The sequence below is a fragment of the Thalassophryne amazonica genome, chromosome 13, assembly GCF_902500255.1.
Source record: "Thalassophryne amazonica chromosome 13, fThaAma1.1, whole genome shotgun sequence".
NCBI classification, from domain to species: Eukaryota; Metazoa; Chordata; class Actinopteri; order Batrachoidiformes; family Batrachoididae; genus Thalassophryne; species Thalassophryne amazonica.
In genome coordinates this window covers 38,141,765-38,162,417 of record NC_047115.1, presented here as the reverse complement: position 1 = coordinate 38,162,417, position 20,653 = coordinate 38,141,765, and the positions used below count along the sequence as shown (strand labels likewise).

General features: G+C 40.1%; 1 protein-coding gene across 1 annotated transcript in view; it reads right to left on the bottom strand.

Annotated features, from left to right (window-relative positions):
- Window positions 1-4,122: 4,122 nt before the first annotated feature.
- alox5a (arachidonate 5-lipoxygenase a) overlaps window positions 4,123-20,653 on the bottom strand; it is a 38,665-nt gene continuing 22,134 nt past the window's right edge. Inside the window, exons 6-14 of the mRNA XM_034184674.1 lie at window positions 15,288-15,460; window positions 15,031-15,177; window positions 14,745-14,948; window positions 14,586-14,672; window positions 9,813-9,991; window positions 7,926-8,047; window positions 7,559-7,659; window positions 4,754-4,924; window positions 4,123-4,631 (exon numbers count right to left, since the gene is read on the bottom strand). Coding sequence (XP_034040565.1) covers window positions 4,452-4,631; window positions 4,754-4,924; window positions 7,559-7,659; window positions 7,926-8,047; window positions 9,813-9,991; window positions 14,586-14,672; window positions 14,745-14,948; window positions 15,031-15,177; window positions 15,288-15,460 — 1,364 coding nt within the window. The 3' untranslated portion in view covers window positions 4,123-4,451. The remainder of the gene's footprint in view (window positions 4,632-4,753; window positions 4,925-7,558; window positions 7,660-7,925; window positions 8,048-9,812; window positions 9,992-14,585; window positions 14,673-14,744; window positions 14,949-15,030; window positions 15,178-15,287; window positions 15,461-20,653) is intronic.

The following is a 20,653-nucleotide window of genomic DNA, read 5'->3' as shown; positions in this document are numbered from 1 at the left end:
TTTAAAAATGTTTTGTTTGTTTTCTGGTGGACACAAGAAATTCAGGCAGTTTCCAGCTGTTAAACTGCACCACTGCGTTTTTTTTCTTACCAATGCCAATGATGCGGTGTTTACAGTGTGACATTCCGTGTGCTGTTTTTGCCGTTGATTTGTTTGCCTGGAGAAACCCACTCTGCTCATTTCATGTCTGCCCTGGTTCAGAAGAAACTAGAACAGTGACTGAGCCAATGCCTTCTGCCGCCAAACCAAATCACACCTGTTCCCAGATATTAGCACTGTACATACACTTCAAAAAATTACTAAGGCATTATGTTTCCAGTGCTGTTTGTCTTTTAGCAGGATTACACAAAAACTACTGAACCAGTTTTCTTGAAACTTGTGTAAAAAATATGAGCCAAGGAAGAAACTATTAATTTTTGGAGTGGGTCAGATTAAAAGAGCAGATCTTAGATTTTGTGAGATAGAACATGTATAATAAAAAAAAGATTAATTCGAGTTATGTACAGTGAATCCATGAAGTATTTGCAGCGCTTTACCTTTTCCACATTTTATGTTACAGCCTTATTCCAAAATAGAGTACATTTTTTTTCCTCCTCCACTTGCAACACCCCATAATGACAACTTGAAAAAAGCTATTTTGAAATATTTGCAAATGTATTAAAAAAAAATCACATGTACATAAGTATTCACATCTTTTGCTCAGTACTTTGTTGATGCATCTTTGGCAGCAATTACAGTCTCAAGTCTTCCTAAATATGATGCCACAAGCTTGGTGCGCCTATCTTTGTGCAGTTTTGCCCATTCCTCTTTGTAGCACCTCTCAAGTGGCATCAGGTTGGATGGGGAGCATCGATGCACAGACATTTTCAGATCTCTACAGAGATGTTCAATTAGATTCAGGTCTGGGCTCTTGCTGGGCCACTCAAGGAGACTGAAGGCTTACAGTCGGGTCATATACATCCAAAACAGGCCTGATATGTGTAAAAAGGTGGCCACTCCTTTGATATCTTGGCTGTGTGCATAGAGACATTGTACTTCTGAAAGATGAACTGTGTGTTCATCTTTCATCTGTGACCCAGTCTGAGGTCAAGAGCGCTCTGGAGCAGGTTTTCATCCAGGATGTCTCTGTACATTTCTGCATTCATCTTTCCTTCCATCCTGACTCCCAGTTCCTGCTGCTGAAAAACATCCCCACAGCATGATGATGCCACCACCATGCTACACTGTAGGGATGGTGCTTGGTTTCCTCCAAACATGAAGCCTGGCATTCACACCAAAGAGTTCAATCTTGGTCTCACCAGACCAGAGAATTTTGTTTCTCATGGTCTGAGAATCCTTCTGGTACCTTTTGGCAAACTCCAGGCCGACTGCCGTGTGTGTTTTACTGAGGAGTGGCTTCTGTCTGGCCACTCTACCATACAGGCATGATTGGGTGGATTGCAGCAGAGATGATTGTCCTTCTGGAAGGTTCTCCTCTCTCCGCATAGGAATGCTGAAGCTGTGACAGAGTGACCATCGGGTTTGTCGTCACCTCTCCGACTAAGGCCCTTCTCCCACAATGGCTCAGTTTAGACAGGCGGCCAGCTCTGGGTAGAGTCCTGGTTGATCCAAGCTTCTTCCATTTACGGATGATGGAGAGCACTGTGCTCATTGGGATCTTCAAAGCCACAGAAATGTTTCTGTACCCTTCCCCAGATTTGTGACTCCAGACAATCCTGTCTTAGAGGTCTACAGAAAATTCCTTTTTGATTTCATGCTTGGTTTGTGCTCTGACATGCACTGTCAACTGTGGGACTTTATATGTAGACAGGTGTGTGCCTTTCCAAATCATGTCCAATCAACTGAATTTACCCCAAGGGGACTCCAATTGAGCTGTAAAGGCAACTCAAGGATGAGTGGAAACAGGATGCACCTGAGCTCAATCTTGAGCTTCATGGCAAAGGCTGTGAAAACTTATTGACACGTCAGTAAGTTTTCAAAAGTTTTCAGAATGTCAATAAGTTTGCAAAAATCTCATAAATTTTTTTTTCACATTGTCTTTATGGTGTATTGTGTGTCAAATTTTGTGTAGCATTTTGAGGAAAAAAATGAATTTCATCCATTTTGGAATAAGGCTGTAACATTAAAAAATGTGAGGAAGATGCAGCACTATGAATACTTTCTCGATGCACTGTCTGAAAAAAATGCCTTTTAAAACAAAAAACAAAACTTAAATATTGGCACATTCCTGAAGCATTTAATCTTAACTAAGTCATTTAAATTTGAATACTTCAATAAAATATTTAATCAAAGCAATGACAACAGTGCATTATTCAGAGAGGAGCTGACTCCTCTCTGAATAACGCACTGAGTGGCCGGAGCGCCCCCTGCTGGTTTACATCTGCGGTGCAGTATGAAATAAGCAGCAGTTGGTTTCTCTGAACTTCTTTTTTTTCTCCAGGCTTACTGTAAGTGCTTTTGTCTATGCCTGAGCTTCAGTCATTCCAGCAGCACTTTTTTTTAGCGTCTCTGAGCATCATAAGTGCACCGTCTGTGAGCAGCAACACCTCTGATAATTACTGCTCATCAGCAATAAATTAAATCAGTGATTTGATTTGCAGAAATAGTACCTGTTTTTGTGCCCACAGTGACATCTAGTGTCTGAGGTCATTTTAATACAAAATAAGAGCCAATGAGGAGTTGCATCGACTTAGATTAAGATCTGGTAATGAGAGCGTCTTTGAAACTTCAGTGCGACTCTGTGCAACTAGACAGATAAAGTGCAATTACCCTTTTTGTTGTTGTCGTTGTTGTTGATGTGTAGTTATGTACTGGTGTTTCATGTCCAGGATGTCCTCTGGGCATGAATTATTTCTTCATTTTGTGGTATTTATTTTGAAACAGTGCAGAAGACAGTACATTCATTTAAGTTCCTTTCATTGGTAAGTTTATGCAATTTAGGCTTAGTTCCTCCCAGGCACAAAAAGTTCTACTTCCGAGAAAAAAGCAGTTTGTTGTTTTGTTGTCCAACATGTAATACCAACATCTACACGTCAAATGTATTTCCAAATATATTGTTAGATTCTGATATTTGAGTTGTCTTGAGTTTTTAATATGTAATGTGAAATATAATGATAAAATTCCTTCGGCTGGATTGTGCATTTACATTTTATTTTGTACAACAGGAGCTGGCTCCTTTCATCAAGTTTGGGATGTAGTGATATTATCAAAATGTTCATCACATTAGGATATTTTTAATTTCTTTTTCTTGATCACCCCGAGCTGATTATTTTTTTCTTTCTTTTTTTTTAATAATCATATTATGCAGGACATACTGGGACTGCCCCAATGTTTTAAGCTGAATTATCTGTCTTTGCATAATTTCACCACATCTGGGGAAAGTGTAACTTGCATAAAGCTGCAGTGATTTACTACTGACTGGACTTGAACATATATTATGACTGTTGCCCTGTCTTATATCATTCCACGAGTTTGTTGGTGAATTTACTTTGGAATAGTAACTGTAAAGAATTTGGTAAAAGTACTTACATTTTTAAAAAGAAATATCAATGTGTTTTCATTTGAAAATTTTCCATGTTTGAGCAAAGTATGTAGAGTTAAAAAGAAACCAAATAAAAATTAAGTTTCTTTTAAATGTGCAGTGAATGTTTCATTGTTTGGAGAAGTGAGTCCTGAATACAACAGGCTGTAACTGCAGTGGCCAAGAAAGAGGGGCCACTATACTTCCACATTAAGACACTTGCAGATGTAGAGAACATCTTGCAAGTAGCTGCATTAAAAAGATCAAAATGAGAAAATGCTTGTAAGCAAATAACCCACAGCACATGCAACAACTTAATTTAATGTGTTTGCTGCATATTCGCATAATGCATGCAAAAACAGAAATTGTGAATAGCCACAATGCAACACAAAAAGGTTCTTTTTAAGAGGACTTTACTATTATCTAGCGATTTATTATCAAATTATATTGTATGTCCTGCATGTTATTTGCAAGATTTCTTTTTTAAAATCTAAGCACCTATAAGAGAATTGACGTTTCCTGCATTTGCAAAATATGTCTTATTTTTGAAGTGTTATGGCTTCTCTCGAAAAACATACATGTGGTAGTCGCAGATGTGTAGCAGCTTCACATTTTATTGGTGAGAAGCAAAAGTAAAGATCAAGTATCGTGCAGGAAATACTAAATGAACGGCGTGATTGGTTGTGTTGATGATGCGTACACTGAAGCACAGCGTTTTGCAGTTTGGTTATCATCCGTCAGGACGTCCCAAAACAGGTTTGTAATATTCTTCCCATGTGAACCAAGCGGCAAAACAGAGTCAAATTATTTTCTGTTGTGGTCACAGATGTCTTTGATGCCAAACTGTCAAAATCTTTCAGTAATGCAACACTTTACTACATCACTAACATTATTAAAATGCTGAAATGAGACATCTGTGGAGTTCTGCTCTTCAAACTGCAACGCTATTGGGGATCCTGTCAGGGGACAGGTAGTGGTACGGCAGCCTCTTCCCTTCGTTCCTTTTCTTTACGGTGCTGGTAATCTCTGCCAGCTGCCTCCTGAACCTTCCCATGGCATCCTTCACCGGCTTCTCTATGAAGTGCTCATCTGGATACATCCCCAGGTAGAGCTGCAGGGAGGAAGGACACGTGTCACTCAGCCTGAAGGAACGCCGCGAGGAGAAAGCCGCCTGTCCAAGTTGGGGACAGCTTTCTGTAATGGCAGACGTGCGTGTGTGAAAGGTTTCTGTACCTCGTTTTGCTGAAACTGACTAAGTGCCCACACGGCTCCCAGGTGCCAGCTGGAACGTCCGCGATCAGGAAGGCTCTCGATGATCAAGTCTACATTAGCCAAGCCCTTCTCTTTGGGAGGAGGCCTCCGCATCGTGGATGGGGCATTAGGGATCCAGGAGCACCAGTCGTACTAAAGCAAATACATTAGTAAGCGCCGCGCTCGTACAATGCAAAGTTCCACCAACACTAGTTTCCAATTACACAAAATTTTATCTTGGAAAAAATTTTGAAAGTCCTGTTAGAAGTGGCTTTTCATAAGCTAAATTAGATGTGATCAAATGTCAGGAGTATGTATTTAGTTCATGCACTTGAATCAAAGCTTTTTTGTGGTGATGTCAGGTTGCTGTGTTTTTTCGACTTTTTCAGTTTCTGAATTCTTTTCCAGATCATTTTCGCAGAACATTGGTTATTTCTGCTATGAACAATTTGTCATTAATTTTTGGCACTTGCTTTCTGACTGATAACTGGAAGACAAACAGGCATAAAATATGAACCTTCATCCAATTTTGGTGGTATAGGTAAATTCGCAACAGAAATAAATGAGTGATTGAGGCACTTTTGATTGAGATATAATGCAAAATGTACACCAAATGGGCTTTTCAATATTAAACTCAAGTGTCCACAAAATCAACAATCCGGATCAAATCCAGATCAAACTTTGCCAGGTGATAGTGAATGCCAGTCTGCACCTCACCTTCAAATAAGAGAGTGATTGGGGCACATTTGATTAAGATATAATGTAAAATATATATTAAATAGGGTTTTCAATGTTAAATTTAAATGGCCACAAAGTCTGTAATCTGGATCAGATCTGGATCAGTCGATAAAGAATACCATCCTATACAACACTTTCAAAGTATGAAAGAAAGTTTATCTTTTTTGACAATTAGGAATTTTTGAAAATTCGTTCAGTGATAAAGACAGGGATTTTTCCAATATTGCAGGATTTTACTTGACAATGACCTTTGATTTATGACCTTTGAAATTGAATCAGTTCTTGCCTACCAGGTTATGAATCTTCAGTAAAAATTTCATAACGATATTATAAAAAATTATGTGTTACAGGCTGTTCACAAACAGGCAAAAGCATAACCTCCACCTTCATTGGCGGAGGTAACCAGAGCTGCCAACAAAGTAGTTACATTTGATGTCACACTATGAAATCAATATTGCCCGAAATGGAGCTTAAAAATAGCAGACATTATTTTCAGCAATTGTTTCTGGGGAGCATTAGCATGGCTAAAAACCTTCAGCTCCCCCAACTCTTAACCCCACACCATTTTAAGCATTTTCTTTATTTGCATGTCACATGCCTGGAAAAAGTCCACACTATCTCATTTAGCATTTTTTTTTCATGTAGATGTAAATTCATATTCAATCTTTTCAGTTAGTTTCAGCTAGTTGACAGTAGGGCTGCACAATGTGGCCAAATTAGCTGAACTTTCAGGTCTTTTTAAGAAAATCATGCTTTACACCACTTCATCAGGAAGCTGTATTTTACATTTTTAATTCAATTTAAATCTCCATTGTAGAGATTTGCCATCAGTTTAAGGAAGATAATTTTCAATTTATTTATTTATGTATTTGAAATGGCATCAACAAATTAAAATGTGTGAAATACCAAGTGTTCCAATACATTTCAGTGCAATTGAGAAACACTCAGGGGCAGCATCTTGCATATCCAATAAGCCATCAGAGCATGAATAGCTGCTGCCTGCTTGTTTCATTAATCTAAAATCACTGGAGAAACACGTATATATATAAGCCAACCCAAATTAAAGGAGAAATGCCACCTTTAACAACCTGGACCTCATTTCTGGCATAAAATATGGCCGTTTACTCACCAATATACTTTGGTATCATTAGGAGTCTGTGGTTCAGAGGATGTGTTCAGGTTCAAATCTGGCTCAAAGATTTTTCTTCTTCTAATAAGGTGGATTAGAACTTTTTGTGTAATACAGCACCAGCTACTGTACCGGGCGGGACCTAGCAGTCAATATATGTGAACAATTTCAAAATGGCTCTTTTCAACCAGACATGCGGTGCAGTGACATGTCAATCGTCTGGGGTGTCCAATCATATTTCAGAGGAATCCAGTGCCACCTAGCTCCACCCATTCCAGGAAATGTTCAACATTTGACATTTCCTGTTTCACTGTAAAATTTAGCACATCCTGTTTCAGTCTCAACTTGTCACTGTACTCCCATTAGATCCCACAAGATCTCCTCTATTTTCAATCCAAGAAGCATTCATTTGTCATTTCCTGTTTCACTGTGGGCTCAAAATTTGGCACTTCCTCTTTCAGTGTGAACTTGCCACTGAATTCTTGTGAGATTCCACAAGATCTCATCTATTGTCAATCCAGGAAAGTCAATCCAGGAAGTGTTCAACATTTGACACTTCCTGTTTCACTGTGGACTCAAAATTTGGCACTTCCTGTTTGGGACACTGTGTACAATGGGCGAGCTTTGTGCCGCTGCGCGTCACATCGCTTGTTAAATGTCAGTCCAGGAAGTGTTCAACATTTAGAATTTCCTGTTTCACTGTGGAGTCAAAATTTGGCACTTCTTGTTTAGATTACAATAGTGAGCTTAGTGCCACTGTGTGACACTTCGCCCATATTAGGCAGTCTGATTATACAAAACTGGTTCATTTGCATTTATTTCTGAATATATTTTAAAATCTGTCTTTAAAATACCAGGTTAACTGTTATTGCTGACCAGGACAAGTTATGTCTGAATGGTGGGTGGTTCTTAATTATTACCTGTCCAAAGTTGACAGCTGCATGCTGGGCTGAAGCAGTGAACACAATGACTGTCAGGTATTCTGTCAACTCTTCACGTGTTTTCAGTGACTTGGGAAACTCTGTGCACAGACAAATTGCAGAAAGACAGCGGTTTTCCCCCTTGTGCAAGGCTTTATATGCAACGGATCCTTGCAACAGTGCGTTCAGACAGGTGATGCAGAAAAACAGGAAGCTCATTTCTACACTTGGCTGTGTGAGTGGTGCCATCAGGTTTCTTGTCTTTGGCTGCAGTCCATTCAGCGATGACACATTAGAACTTGTCACACTGTCTGTACCCTGTGCCAACTGTTTAAATGAATAGACTACAAATGGAAGATGTACCCACCACAGCTATCGAAGTCCTGCATGCCAAAGCTGCACACATCTTTAACGAAGGCCTGGACTTCTTCATCTTCCTGAACTGACTCATCGCTGGTGTAGTAAATAGCAACCACATCAGACACAAAGCTGCCAAGAAGAAAGCACCGTTGTGATTTTGTCTTGCACACATGCACCCTTAAATGGATCTCAGTCACTATTCATCTATTCTGTCTACATAGCAAGGCAGATATATGAAACATTTGTGCATTTTTATGGTCAATGCACCAAATTTTGCACAGATATTATTTGATATATAATTTTGTTTGTAAAAGTACATATGCCAAGCTCCATTTTTCTCCTGGGGATAATAAAATGCAATATCCAAGGTGGCCACCACGCCTTTCCTAAATATCAACAAAATGTTGTCTTTATTCTGAAGGGCCAAATTTACTAAAGGTTTTTGTGTGTTAAAATGTATGCAAACACCTTATTAACAGAGCGAAGAGTGCGTGAACCAATGAATCACCTTCATGTTTCCATCTATGATCCAGTGGCATGCCAAAATCATGATGAGCAACATGAGTTGGTCCTTATCTTTGCCTGCCAATATTCCTATATTGTACAAAACTTGCTTGACAATTCCGAAGTGCATTTGACGTGCCTAGATTAAGTGTTCAATGTATCTCACTGAAAAAGGGTTATGAACTTGCAAAAGGAAGTATCAGGAAAGATTTTCCAAAAGTGCGTCAGATCACCACCTTTGCAAAGAACTTGTATTATTGTTGGAGTGTATACATTTAAGGTACCATAAAATAAATTAATATTCCATCAGTTTCACATATTGCCAGAAAGTATACAGAGTTATCGTTCTACTTACATCACTGAAAACACCATTAGCTAAGCAAATGGAAGTAAGCTGTGAGAAAATGCCAAAATATACTCCAAATTAAAGATTTTGACACAATTTATTTTTACTGCTTACCACATTTATGGCCAAATTTCATTCAAAAGGCACCACCTGTGGCAGCCACAATATATAATGTATATTTAGCTTTAATTTGAGGTCATTTGCAGGTGTGTGGCTCATGGGTTGATTAAACTTGTATTTTAGAGCACTTTAGATTTGCCGCTTTCCAACAAGGTTATAAGAAAATTAAATGGGTGCTGATAGTGTCTGTATTTTGTACGTTTGATACCTTGACATTAACTTTTGTGCTTGACAGACTGCTGTTCCATGGGCAGAGGGACCACCGCCTTCTCATACATAGAATAAAAACCACACTGTCAGAAATAAACACACAGACAGCGGTGAGCAAGGGTGGAATACACAGTTGTCTGTGTGCGCAGAACGCAGCATAACTAATAACAAGTTTGCTTAAAGACTGGATGAAGCAATAATTAAATGTCTGAACTAGGCCAATGCATAAACCTGCTCAGTTATGTGGCAGAGTTCATTCATAATGAAGCACAAGTCGCATACCTGCAAGTGGCTGTTTAAGTTTGTTCTTATGGCCATTAATGTGCAAAATCCTCATCTAAATACTGATGTCCACCTTCCATCCGCTATCACTTTTGAACATAGTTGGGTAGGAATATTTAGAAATGTAATCAGTTACTGAATTTAAAATACAATACATTTGGAATACTTTAAATTACTTATAATCTGAATATTTTTGGATTATCTCAAAATCAATTGCTGAAAATGATGACTTCATACTAAAAATGGAAACAACCACAAATATTTGTGGATGTGGGTGTGTGCGTGTGTGTGTGTGTATATATATATATATATATATATATATATATATATATATATATCACAGTACCTTTGCAAAATTTCTGCTTTCACCATAAAATGCACAATCGTTTCACATATCTACCCCGCTAATACTCCCTGATCTGAGATCCAAACCTCATAGTGGCCTCCCACACCAGATATCCGTCATCTCTGTAGAAGTAGGTGGGCAATTCCTCCTTGCTGTCCACACCGCGGGCCTTAACAGCATCAGGAAAACACAGGGATCTGAAAGTCAGAGACTTCATGGCCTTCTGAACAAGCTCGACATGACCCCCGCCACCGGTAGCATTAGCCTATAGCAGAGACAACACATAGGACGATTGTCACTCACTCGGTGTCCAAATATATATGGACCTAACTTTGTTTGTTTGTCATTATAAAAACAAAATTACACAAACAAAACAAACACTGGTCAGTGGAAAGATTAATTTTGAGTCAAGAGTAGGGCAGCTCTAGGGTCAAGCTTAGGGGGCCTCCTTCACCACCAACTTATCTCTCCTAGAAAATTGTGAGTTGTCATTAAAATTTATGTGTTTTCAGCCTCAGCTTTTCACCATTCTCTGACCAGTGTGGTCTACAGTGCCCCCAGTTTCCATAGCACCCATGAGATACTGGTTATGCAGTGTATTGGAATCTAGTCAATTTCACACCACTCACACAATTCAGCTAAATTTGCTTAGGGATGCCAGAATGACAAAGTCACTTCTTGTTAGCTGTATATATTCTACCTGTTCTTCCTGTAAATGTTTTCCAAAATCTTCCAAATTTGCATTTGTATCATGTCACAAATTTTTATATTTATAAACAATTTCTTTTAAGCTATTAATTCAGCTTCTTGGGGAGTGTGTGTGTGTGGGGGGGGGGGGGGGCACACCGTCATTTTAAGCATTTTCTTTATTTGCGTCTTACATGTCTGGAATAAAGTCCTCACCATCTCATTTATGTCCATCACACTTTACTTTCAGTAAATGCTTCTGGGGAGCATAAGCATGGCTAAAAGGTTTCAGGTTCTGAGGGGCTTTGACCCCCAGGCTCTCCTAACTACAGTCCTCTTAACACCCTACCACTTTAAGCATTTCTTTAAATGTAGATAGAAATTCTTTCCAGCTAGTTGGCAGTAGGGTTGCACAATATGGCCAAATGAGCTGAAATTTAGGGTCTTCTTTTTTTAAAAATCCTCAACTACACCACTCCATCAGGAAGCTGTATTTTATATTTTTAATTAAATTTCTATCTAGTTGTAGAGATTTGCTTTCAGTTTGAGTTTAAGGAAGACAAGTTTAGATTCCTTTTTTTTTTTTTTGGTATTGGAAACGGCATCAAAAAAATTAAAATGTGTGAAATACCAAGTGTTCCAAGACTGTTGAGGGCAATTGAGAAACACTTGGGCAGCATCTTACATCTCAAATAAGCAAACACAGCATGACTCAGCTGCTGCCTGTTCGTTTTATTAATCTAAAATCACCAGAGAAATGTGTATACAAGGCAACCCAAATTAACCCTCTGGGGTCCAAGGGCATTTTTTGGACAGTTCACTCGGCTGGGATAAATGTTTTATTATTGCTGTTAACAGCTCTCCCTGCATCCCACAATCAAGTTTTATGTCTCTTTTTTCAGGACAACCTGTGCTTTCAGAATATATATGTTTTGTTGTGTTTTATAAGTGTAATAAAAGTTTACACTCAGAAATAAAGGAAAAAATAAAGCGAAAAATAATTTTTCAAACACACTTATTCAAAACACACAGCAAACTATAATAAACAACTGTTTTGACACTTTATAAAGGTAATTTGAGGTATTGTGTGAAAGACTGTACAACAAAAAGGTTCAAACAATAAACACAAATGCACATTTTGAACAATATATACAAAATGGTCTATGCGTTTTGTTTGTCTCATCTCAAAGCAATTTCTGTCTGCTATTACACAAAGGTTACATCACAAACTTCTACTTCTACTGTGTTTTGGACTGTTCTGTGCTGCTCCTAAAGCAGCTTTCATTCACACTTTGGCCCACTTTGGCTCCTTACAATCTGAGGAGCGGCCCTCCCCCTCGCTCCATTGATATGGTAAACAGTGCTTTACGCAGTGAAAGCAACAGAGTTATCCAGAAACATTCATATGCAAACTAGTGGAACCAGAGGGTTAAAGGAGAAATGCCACTTTTAACAAACTGGGCCTCATTTCTGGCATAAAATACGGCAGTTTACTCACCAATGTAACTTTGGTATCATTAGGAGTCCACAGTTCAGCCGATGTGTTCAGGTTCAAATCTGGCTCAAGAGTTTTCTTCTTCTACTAAGGTGGATTAGAACTTTTTGTGGAACACAGCATCAACCACCGTACAGGAAGGACCTAGCAGTCAATATGTGTCACCAATTTCAAAATGTCTCTTTTCAACCAGACATGCGGTGCCGTGGCATGGCAGTCATCTGAGTGGCACCTGGGGTGTCCAATCAAATTTCAGGGAAGTCCAGTGCAACCCAGCTACATCCATGTCAGGATGTGTTCAACATTTGACATTTCCTATTTCACTGTGGGCTCAAAATTTGGTACTTCCTGTTTCAGTCTCAACTTGCCACTGAATTCCCACGAGATCCCATGAGATCTCCTGTATTGTCAATCCAGGAAGTGTTCAACATTTGACATTTCCTGTTTCACTGTGGGCTCAAAATTTGACACTTCCTGTTTCAGTGTGAACTTGCCACTGAATTCCTGCTAGATTCCAAGAGATCTCGTCTACTGTCAATCTAGGAAGTGTTGAAACAGGAAGAGTTCAACATTTGACATTTCCCACTTCACTGTGGACTCAAAATTTGGCACTTCCTGTTTCAGTGTGAACTTGCCACTGAATTCCTGCTAGGTTCCAAGAGATCTCGTCTACTGTCAATCTAGGAAGTGTTGAAACAGGAAGAGTTCAACATTTGACATTTCCCATTTCACTGTGGACTCAAAATTTGGCACTTCCTGTTTCAGTCTCAACTTGCCACTGAATTCTCACGAGATCCCATGAGATCTCGTCTATTGTCAATCCAGGAAGTGTTCAACATTTGACATTTCCCATTTCACTGTGTGCTCAAAATTTGGCACTTCCTGTTTCAGTCTCAACTTGCCACTGAATTCCCGCGAGATCCCATGAGATCTCGTCTACTGTCAATCCAGGAAGTGTCGAATCAGGAAGAGATCAATGTGTGACATTTCCTGCTTCACTGTGGACTCAAAATTTGGCACTTCCTGTTTGGGACTCAGTGTACTATGAGTGCGCTTTGCTTCACTCATATTACTTCTATCTGCTGTGCACTGTATATGGGAATAAACATGCATGCAGTTGTCACTTAAAATTTCTTTAAAATGCATATTTGTTGTAGGTTCTGTGTATCCTGCCACCATGAAGCAATAGACCCACCAAGAAGAAAACACCTGGAACCATTTCCACTGAGGGCCAAAATACAGCATCCTGCAAGGGTATTTGAAAATAACAACACACACAGCAAAAAGTTTTGCTAAATTTTCTGACCACACCAATCTTTGTCTTAGCTGGCCTGTCCACAGGTACTACGAGTGCTGTACAGAGCGGAGGCAGAGTTTTTTTTTTTTCACTTCTTTATCTGGAATGCTGGTGTTTGGGACATGTTCTGGCACCTACACTGGGGACTGGGTGTTGGGGAAGATTGTGAAAACCAGCAGCTTAGGTGCCTGTCAGCAAGGAAGCTTTCAATGACTCTGCTGATGATCCTGTGGTCTTTGCAGAATCAATGGAGTCCTTGACTACAGCACATGAGAAGCTGAGTGAGGAATCAGGCTGTCTGATTTTTGCTGTTGTCCTAAATCAAGACAAAGATCCAGACTTTCGATGACTTCCTGAACTTGGCCAATCAGAAGTACATCTGGATTTGGTGAAAGTGTTGAACTTGTAGAGACATTCATTCATCTCAACAGAGACATTCATGTCTCTGGGTCCTCAGCCTTTGAAATGGAAAGACACCTAGGAAGAGTTTATGGCATCATAAAGTCACTGGACAGAGGTGTTTGCCAATGCTGATGCCTTTGCAGAAGAACAAATGGTCCAACTCTTTCAGGTTCTGGTCCAACTTCTGCCTTACTGTACGGTTGTGAGACTTTGGCGCTAACCGCTGACATAAGGCAACAAGTGGATGTTTTTGGTACTTGGTCTCTTAGGAGGATCCTTGGGTACAACTGAAATGAGTGAAACGCAGGTGCCTTAGGTGCCAAATGGAAAAAGCCAAGGACACGCCCACATGTCACCTAGCACAACAACCGGCCCTGAATTGGGCCAGATACTGGCCTGGTCTCTCCTAGCCTGTGATTGGATGGCGGCCGAGACACTGATGTCAGCCCATGCGTCAGCCTCACGTTGATGTGGCACGCTGCTCTCCTATTGGTCATTTAGGACAGGGAATTCCAGTGCTGCTCTCCTATTGGTTGTTTAGGAGTGGGAACTCTCACACCAAAATGAAGGTCAGTATCTGGCCCAATTAATAGCCGGGACGGTTGTCAGACTACATGTCACCTGGCTGTGGAAAGTAGTAAAGAAAGTTACTTTGCAAGAGGTGTGTGACCAGCTGTCTACCTGGGTGGATGCTATCCAGTGTTTATTGATCACCTATTTCTTCATTTCAATCACAGTTTGGTTTATTATTTGCAAACATTAGATTCAATTAGCTTTGCTTATTTTGTTGAATAGGAATAAAAGGATTATGCAGAAACTAATGCCTCAAAATATAGCATCAAAAGTGATGTTTGACCAAAATACCAGGTTTGACAAATTAATTTTTCCAACAATTGCAGTCAGAGTTACTAATTTGAAGTTTCTTCCTCATTTGCAGTTTCTTAAAAAATGTCTTTTCACTTGCACAAACACACTCACCTTGTCAAAGATTCCAAACTCACAGATGAGTTGTTCTCTCGCTTTGGTATTGATCGCGATGGTAAAGCGAACATGTGGAATAAGTAGCTGTGAAAAGAGGCATTTATCAGTCAATCAATCACTGATTCAATCAACTGATCAGTCAGTCAGATGTTTTACCTTAAATAAAGGGTGGACAGCTGGGAGATGCCTGTACATGGCGATGGCGAACACCTCAGTCATCAGATGTGTCCTCAGCAGATGTGTGATGGTCTGGTGGTACTGAAAGTCAGCCGAGCGAACCCAGATCTTTGCCAGCAGCCAGTCGTGCTCTGTGTCAGTGGGCAGGAAGATGGGATTGTCCTCACCTGGTTTTTGCCCCAGCTGGATGAGAAGAGCCAGAGGACGTGAGCTAAAATATCAACATGGAAGTGCAGTGAGAATGTGACGCATGTCCTCACTCTACCTGTATGGCCACGGGTAGGATTTTGTTCCGTATGTTCTTATAGAGAAGACAGATGGGAGCTGCCAGGTACTGCAGCGTGCACGGGTCTGTACAGTTAGGAGTGATGCCATCTAACACCTCATAGTCCAAGATGTAGATGTTACCTGCCTGGACACAGGACAGCGGTTTGTTTGAGGAGGAGGCTTATTTACTTAATCACATTAAAGTATCTGAGAACAACAAAAAGGAGTCGGAGAAGTGTTGTGTTGTATGTCTACCTCGATTTCCTGATCCAGAGTCAGTTCTCTCTCTAGACTGACCGCAACCATCTCATGTGTGACAGGAAATTTGTCAGGAAGTCTAAGGCACTTTTGGATGACAACGGGGTTGCAGCCATTCAGCAACTGATAACCAAACATGAAGTCCTCTTTCCAATGCTGCATCACATACTCTGAATAATATAATAAATGATAACATATTTTGATCTTAAAGTTTCACATGATTGCATTTATAAATGCAAATGCAAGGAAAAATTCTACAAACTGAAACAGGAATAGGCCAAAGTCTATCTTATTTTAAGCCTACCATATACAAAACAAACATACAATAATCTAATATATACATATATTAGAAATATATGTAATGGATGTAATGTATATGGACGGATGGAGCGTGAGGTCGATAGACGGATCGGTGCAGCGTCTGCAGTGATGCGGTCGCTGTATAGGACCGTCGTGGTGAAGAGAGAGCTGAGTAGGGGGGCAAAGCTCTCGATTTACCGATCAATCTACGTTCCAATCCTCACCTGTGGTCATGAGATTTGGCTCATGACCGAAAGAACGAGATCATGAGTACAAGCGGCCGAGATGAGTTTCCTCCGCAGGGTGGCTGGGCGCTCCCTTAGAGATAGGGTGAGGAGCTCGGTCACTCGGGAGGAGCTCGGAGTCGAGCTGCTGCTCCTCCACATCGAAAGGAGTCAGTTGAGGTGGCTCTGGCATCTTTACCGGATGCCCCCTGGACGCCTTGCTGGAGAGGTGTTCCGGGCACGTCCCACTGGGAGGAGGCCCCGGGGAAGACCCAGGACACGCTGGAGGGACTACATCTCTCGGCTGGCTTGGGAACGCCTTGGGGTTCCCCCGGAGGAGCTGGGGGAGGTGTGTGTGGATCGGGAGGTCTGGGCGGCTTTGCTTGAGCTGCTGCCCCCGCGACCCGACTCCGGATAAAGCGGAAGAAAATGGATGGATGGATGGATGATATTACAATATATCATATGATACTATGATTTCTTATATAATAGCATACAGTGGAATAGAACAGACGATAATAGAAGCTATCATGTCATATGAATGAATAAATATTGCAGTCACAATAACATGGCATAATCTGCTACTATAAGCAACAAGGTGGTCATCATCGTATCCCAAGGTTCTTGAATTTCAATTTATATTATTTGTAGAGCACCAAATCATAACAAAGCTGCCTCAAGGTGCTTCACACACGTAAGGTCTAACCTTACCAACCCCTAGAGCAAGCACACAGGTGACAGAGGTAAAGAAAAACACCCTCTGATAATGTTGAGGAAGAAAGCTCAAGCAGACCAGACTCAGAGGGGTGACCCACTGCTTAGGCAATTCTGACAGTTACAAGGTTTTTACAAAGTTTTTACCAAGCTGAAGAAACAGGAAACAGAAAAGCCAGAATAGCAAAGGGAATTATTGAGATGAGCATGCAGGCACTGGCACCACAGGGAGGGCATCATGAAATGAATTCTGCATCCTGGGGTGCAGGGCCAGTGTCCATCCATCACATCATCAGTGGTCCACAGCACAAGCTGTAATCATGTAGGAGTACATTCCAAAAGCAGACTGTAGTGTGCTCTGTCAGCTTCAGGCAGGGCATCTTGTGGTCAGTCCAGCACCCTGTGGTGCACAGCCGTCAGCCTTGCATGATGTCATCAGTGCCTCAGACAGAGAGAAAAACAGCAGAACCATTTGGCCGGAAATAACTGCACCTAAGGCATGGGTTCACGAGCAGTACATCGACAGGGAAGCAGAGAGAATATGAAGGTAATCACCGGCTGCTAGCCCTGAGCTTCACTAACAGACCCAGAATATAGATGAAGTGAGGCCAAGACCTGTTCCTTTGCAAATAAGATGAGTTAAAGGAAGAGGAAGCATAGTTCCATACTATGCCAGTATGCTAGCCATACAAGAGGGAGAAGAGATGTGTCTTCAGTCTGGACTTGAATGTCTCTCTCTCTCTACAGAATCTATCTCCACAGGGATATCATTCCACAAAACAGGGGCATGATAAAAGAAAGCCCTGTGGCCCACAGCGTTTTTATTCACCCTAGGGACACAAAGTAGTCCTGCAACCTGAGAACGCAGAGCCTGGGTCGGTACGTAGGGTTTAATATATATATATATATATATATATATATATATATATATATATATATATATATATATATATATATATATATATATATATATATATATATATATACCTAGAATTCTTGGGGGTGGAGCTTGTAAACCTTTAAAAGCATGCGCCCCGGGGAACTCCGCCTCTCTTCTGCTCTTCTCTTCTCCTCCACCGACTCTTCCTCCTGCATCTTTCTCTTGGGTCTCGAGACGCTGCCTTAGCCATCCAATTTTTTATGACCCTTTGTTCTCGCAACCACGTGCTACGTAAACTTATTTCTTGTTTGTGCGCGCAAAACAAGAAATTATTTTTCACTTTTTCTACAGATAACATTTTCTCTATTTTTGTCAAGTTAAATGCGCAGGCGCAGTTAACTTCCTTTGATGATTTTTCAAATTCAAACCTTTTTCTTCTTGAACTCAAATTCATCTCGTGAACATTTTTCTTACAAAGTCAACTATTTTGTATCGGGTTGTTGATTTGACCTGGATTCCAAAGACGATGATGAAAGACGAATTTTTGTTTTGGTGAATAGAGAATAAAGACACTCAAACCTTTATTCTGATGATCCCAGACGACAAGCGCTGCAGAGATAAAAACATCCAGGTCAGCTGGACTGCGCCAACAATTCGAAGCGCCCCTGGTAACCAACGAAACCGAGCGCGGTGACCGGCAGAGTCCCTTTGCTAAGGTCCCTGAAGCAGCTGTGCAGACGGACGATTCATTGACTGGAACAAGACGGCTCCCAGCATCTGACCTCACGGAGACCATCTGCACAGCCCATCCAAGTAAGACCGGGGTGTGGTGTGAGAGATAAACAGAGTGGCTTTATCCCCAGCTGATTAGGACAGAATTCATTCTTAAACTCCCGCAACTGAACCAAATGACATAAATGTCATATAATAATTGCTCATTGAACTTCATCATCATCAAATTGCTTACTGTGATATGTCCTGTTATTTAACTCCTGACTGAGTTAAATAAATTTTAAACATATGAAGTGGTCTGTGGTTTGTATGGTTTTACAGAGGAATCAGACACGACCTGTAGAACTTACGACTGGATGATTAAAGACATTTAAAATTTCCTATTGACTGACCCTAAAATCACTGATATTATAACCTTATTATAATATCATTCAGTCATAGGTGGTGCCCCCATTATTCGAGGTAAAATTATCCACAAGTGATAATTTCAAAGTATCCTAAAACACATATTTCCGCTACACCAGAAAATAGAACATTGCAGTAGTCCAGTCTACAACCCCTGGCAAAAATTATGGAATCACCGGCCTCAGAGGATGTTCATTCAGTTGTTTAATTTTGTAGAAAAAAAGCAGATCACAGACATGACACAAAACTAGTCATTTCAAATGGCAACTTTCTGGCTTTAAGAAACACTATAAGAAATCAAGAAAAAAAGATTGTGGCAGTCAGTAACGGTTACTTTTTTAGACCAAGCAGAGGAAAAAAATATGGAATCACTCAATTCTGAGGAAAAAATTATGGAATCACCCTGTAAATTTTCATCCCCCAAATTAACACCTGCATCATATCAGATCTGCTCGTTAGTCTGCATCTAAAAAGGAGTGAACACACCTTGGAGAGCTGTTGCACCAAGTGGACTGACATGAATCATGGCTCCAACATGAGAGATGTCAATTGAAACAAAGGAGAGGATTATCAAACTCTTAAAAGAGAGTAAATCATCACGCAATGTTGCAAAAGATGTTGGTTGTTCACAGTCAGCTGTGTCTAAACTCTGGACCAAATACAAACAACATGGGAAGGTTGTTAAAGGCAAACATACTAACATACTGGTAGACCAAGGAAGACATCAAAGCGTCAAGACAGAAAACTTAAAGCAATATGTCTCAAAAATCGAAAAATGTACAACAAAACAAATGAGGAACGAATGGGAGGAAACTGGAGTCAACGTCTGTGACCGAACTGTAAGAAACCGCCTAAAGGAAATGGGATTTACATACAGAAAAGCTAAACGAAAGGCATCATTAACACCTAAACAGAAAAAAACAAGGTTACAATGGGCTAAGGAAAAGCAATTGTGGACTGTGGATGACTGGATGAAAGTCATATTCAGTGATGAATCTCGAATCTGCATTGGTCAAGGTGATGATGCTGGAACTTTTGTTTGGTGCCTTTCCAATGAGATTTATAAAGATGACTGCCTGAAGAGAACATGTAAATTTCCACAGTCATTGATGATATGGGGCTGCATGTCAGGTAAAGGCACTGGGGAGATGGCTGTCATTACATCATCAATAAATGCACAAGTTTATGTTGATATTTTGGACAATTGAAAGGATGTTTGGGGATGATGAAATCATTTTTCAAGATGATAATGCATCTTGCCATAGAGCAAAAACTGCAAAAACATTCCTTGCAAAAAGACACATAGGGTCAATGTCAATGAGCAGATCTGATTTGATGCAGGTGTTAATTTGGGGGATGAAAATTTACAGGGTGATTCCATAATTTTTTCCTCAGAATTGAGTGATTCCATATTTTTTTCCTCTGCTTGGTCTAAAAAAGTAACTGTTACTGACTGCCACAATTTTTTTTCTTGATTTCTTATAGTGTTTCTTAAAGCCAGAAAGTTGCCATTTGAAATGACTTTAGTTTGTGTCATGTCTGTGATCTGCTTTTTTTCTACAAAATTAAACAACTGAATGAACGTCCTCTGAGGCCGGTGATTCCATAATTTTTGCCAGGGGTTGCATCTGTGGTGAAGTGGTTTCTTTCTTTAACAGAAGAGTAAATGTACTGGAACACAACACATCTCCAAAACTCTAAATAGAATAAAAAAAATAATGCAATACTAAAATACCCTCAGCTGTATGAGTATTGTCTTCTTTATAATTTTCAGTTGTTTAATTGGTATCCCAGTGTGTGTCTATGTGTGTATTTATATATACAAAAATAGTGCGTTCTACATTTATTGTTATTTACATAAATTATCAAGATCCTATTGTCTTATGTACAATTTGTACATGTTCAATAAAGCCCCTCTATCAATCAATCAATTAATCAATCATAAACAATATTTACATTTTAAAGCAGGAGGGCGTGCATGTACGCATACATACATACATATAAGCTTTTGACAAGAATGGATGTTAGCTTTGAGTTAGCAGAAGTTAGCGTGCATGCTAACGTCCGTGAAATGTCTTGTAATTCACTCCAGGGGTGTTATCAGTTTA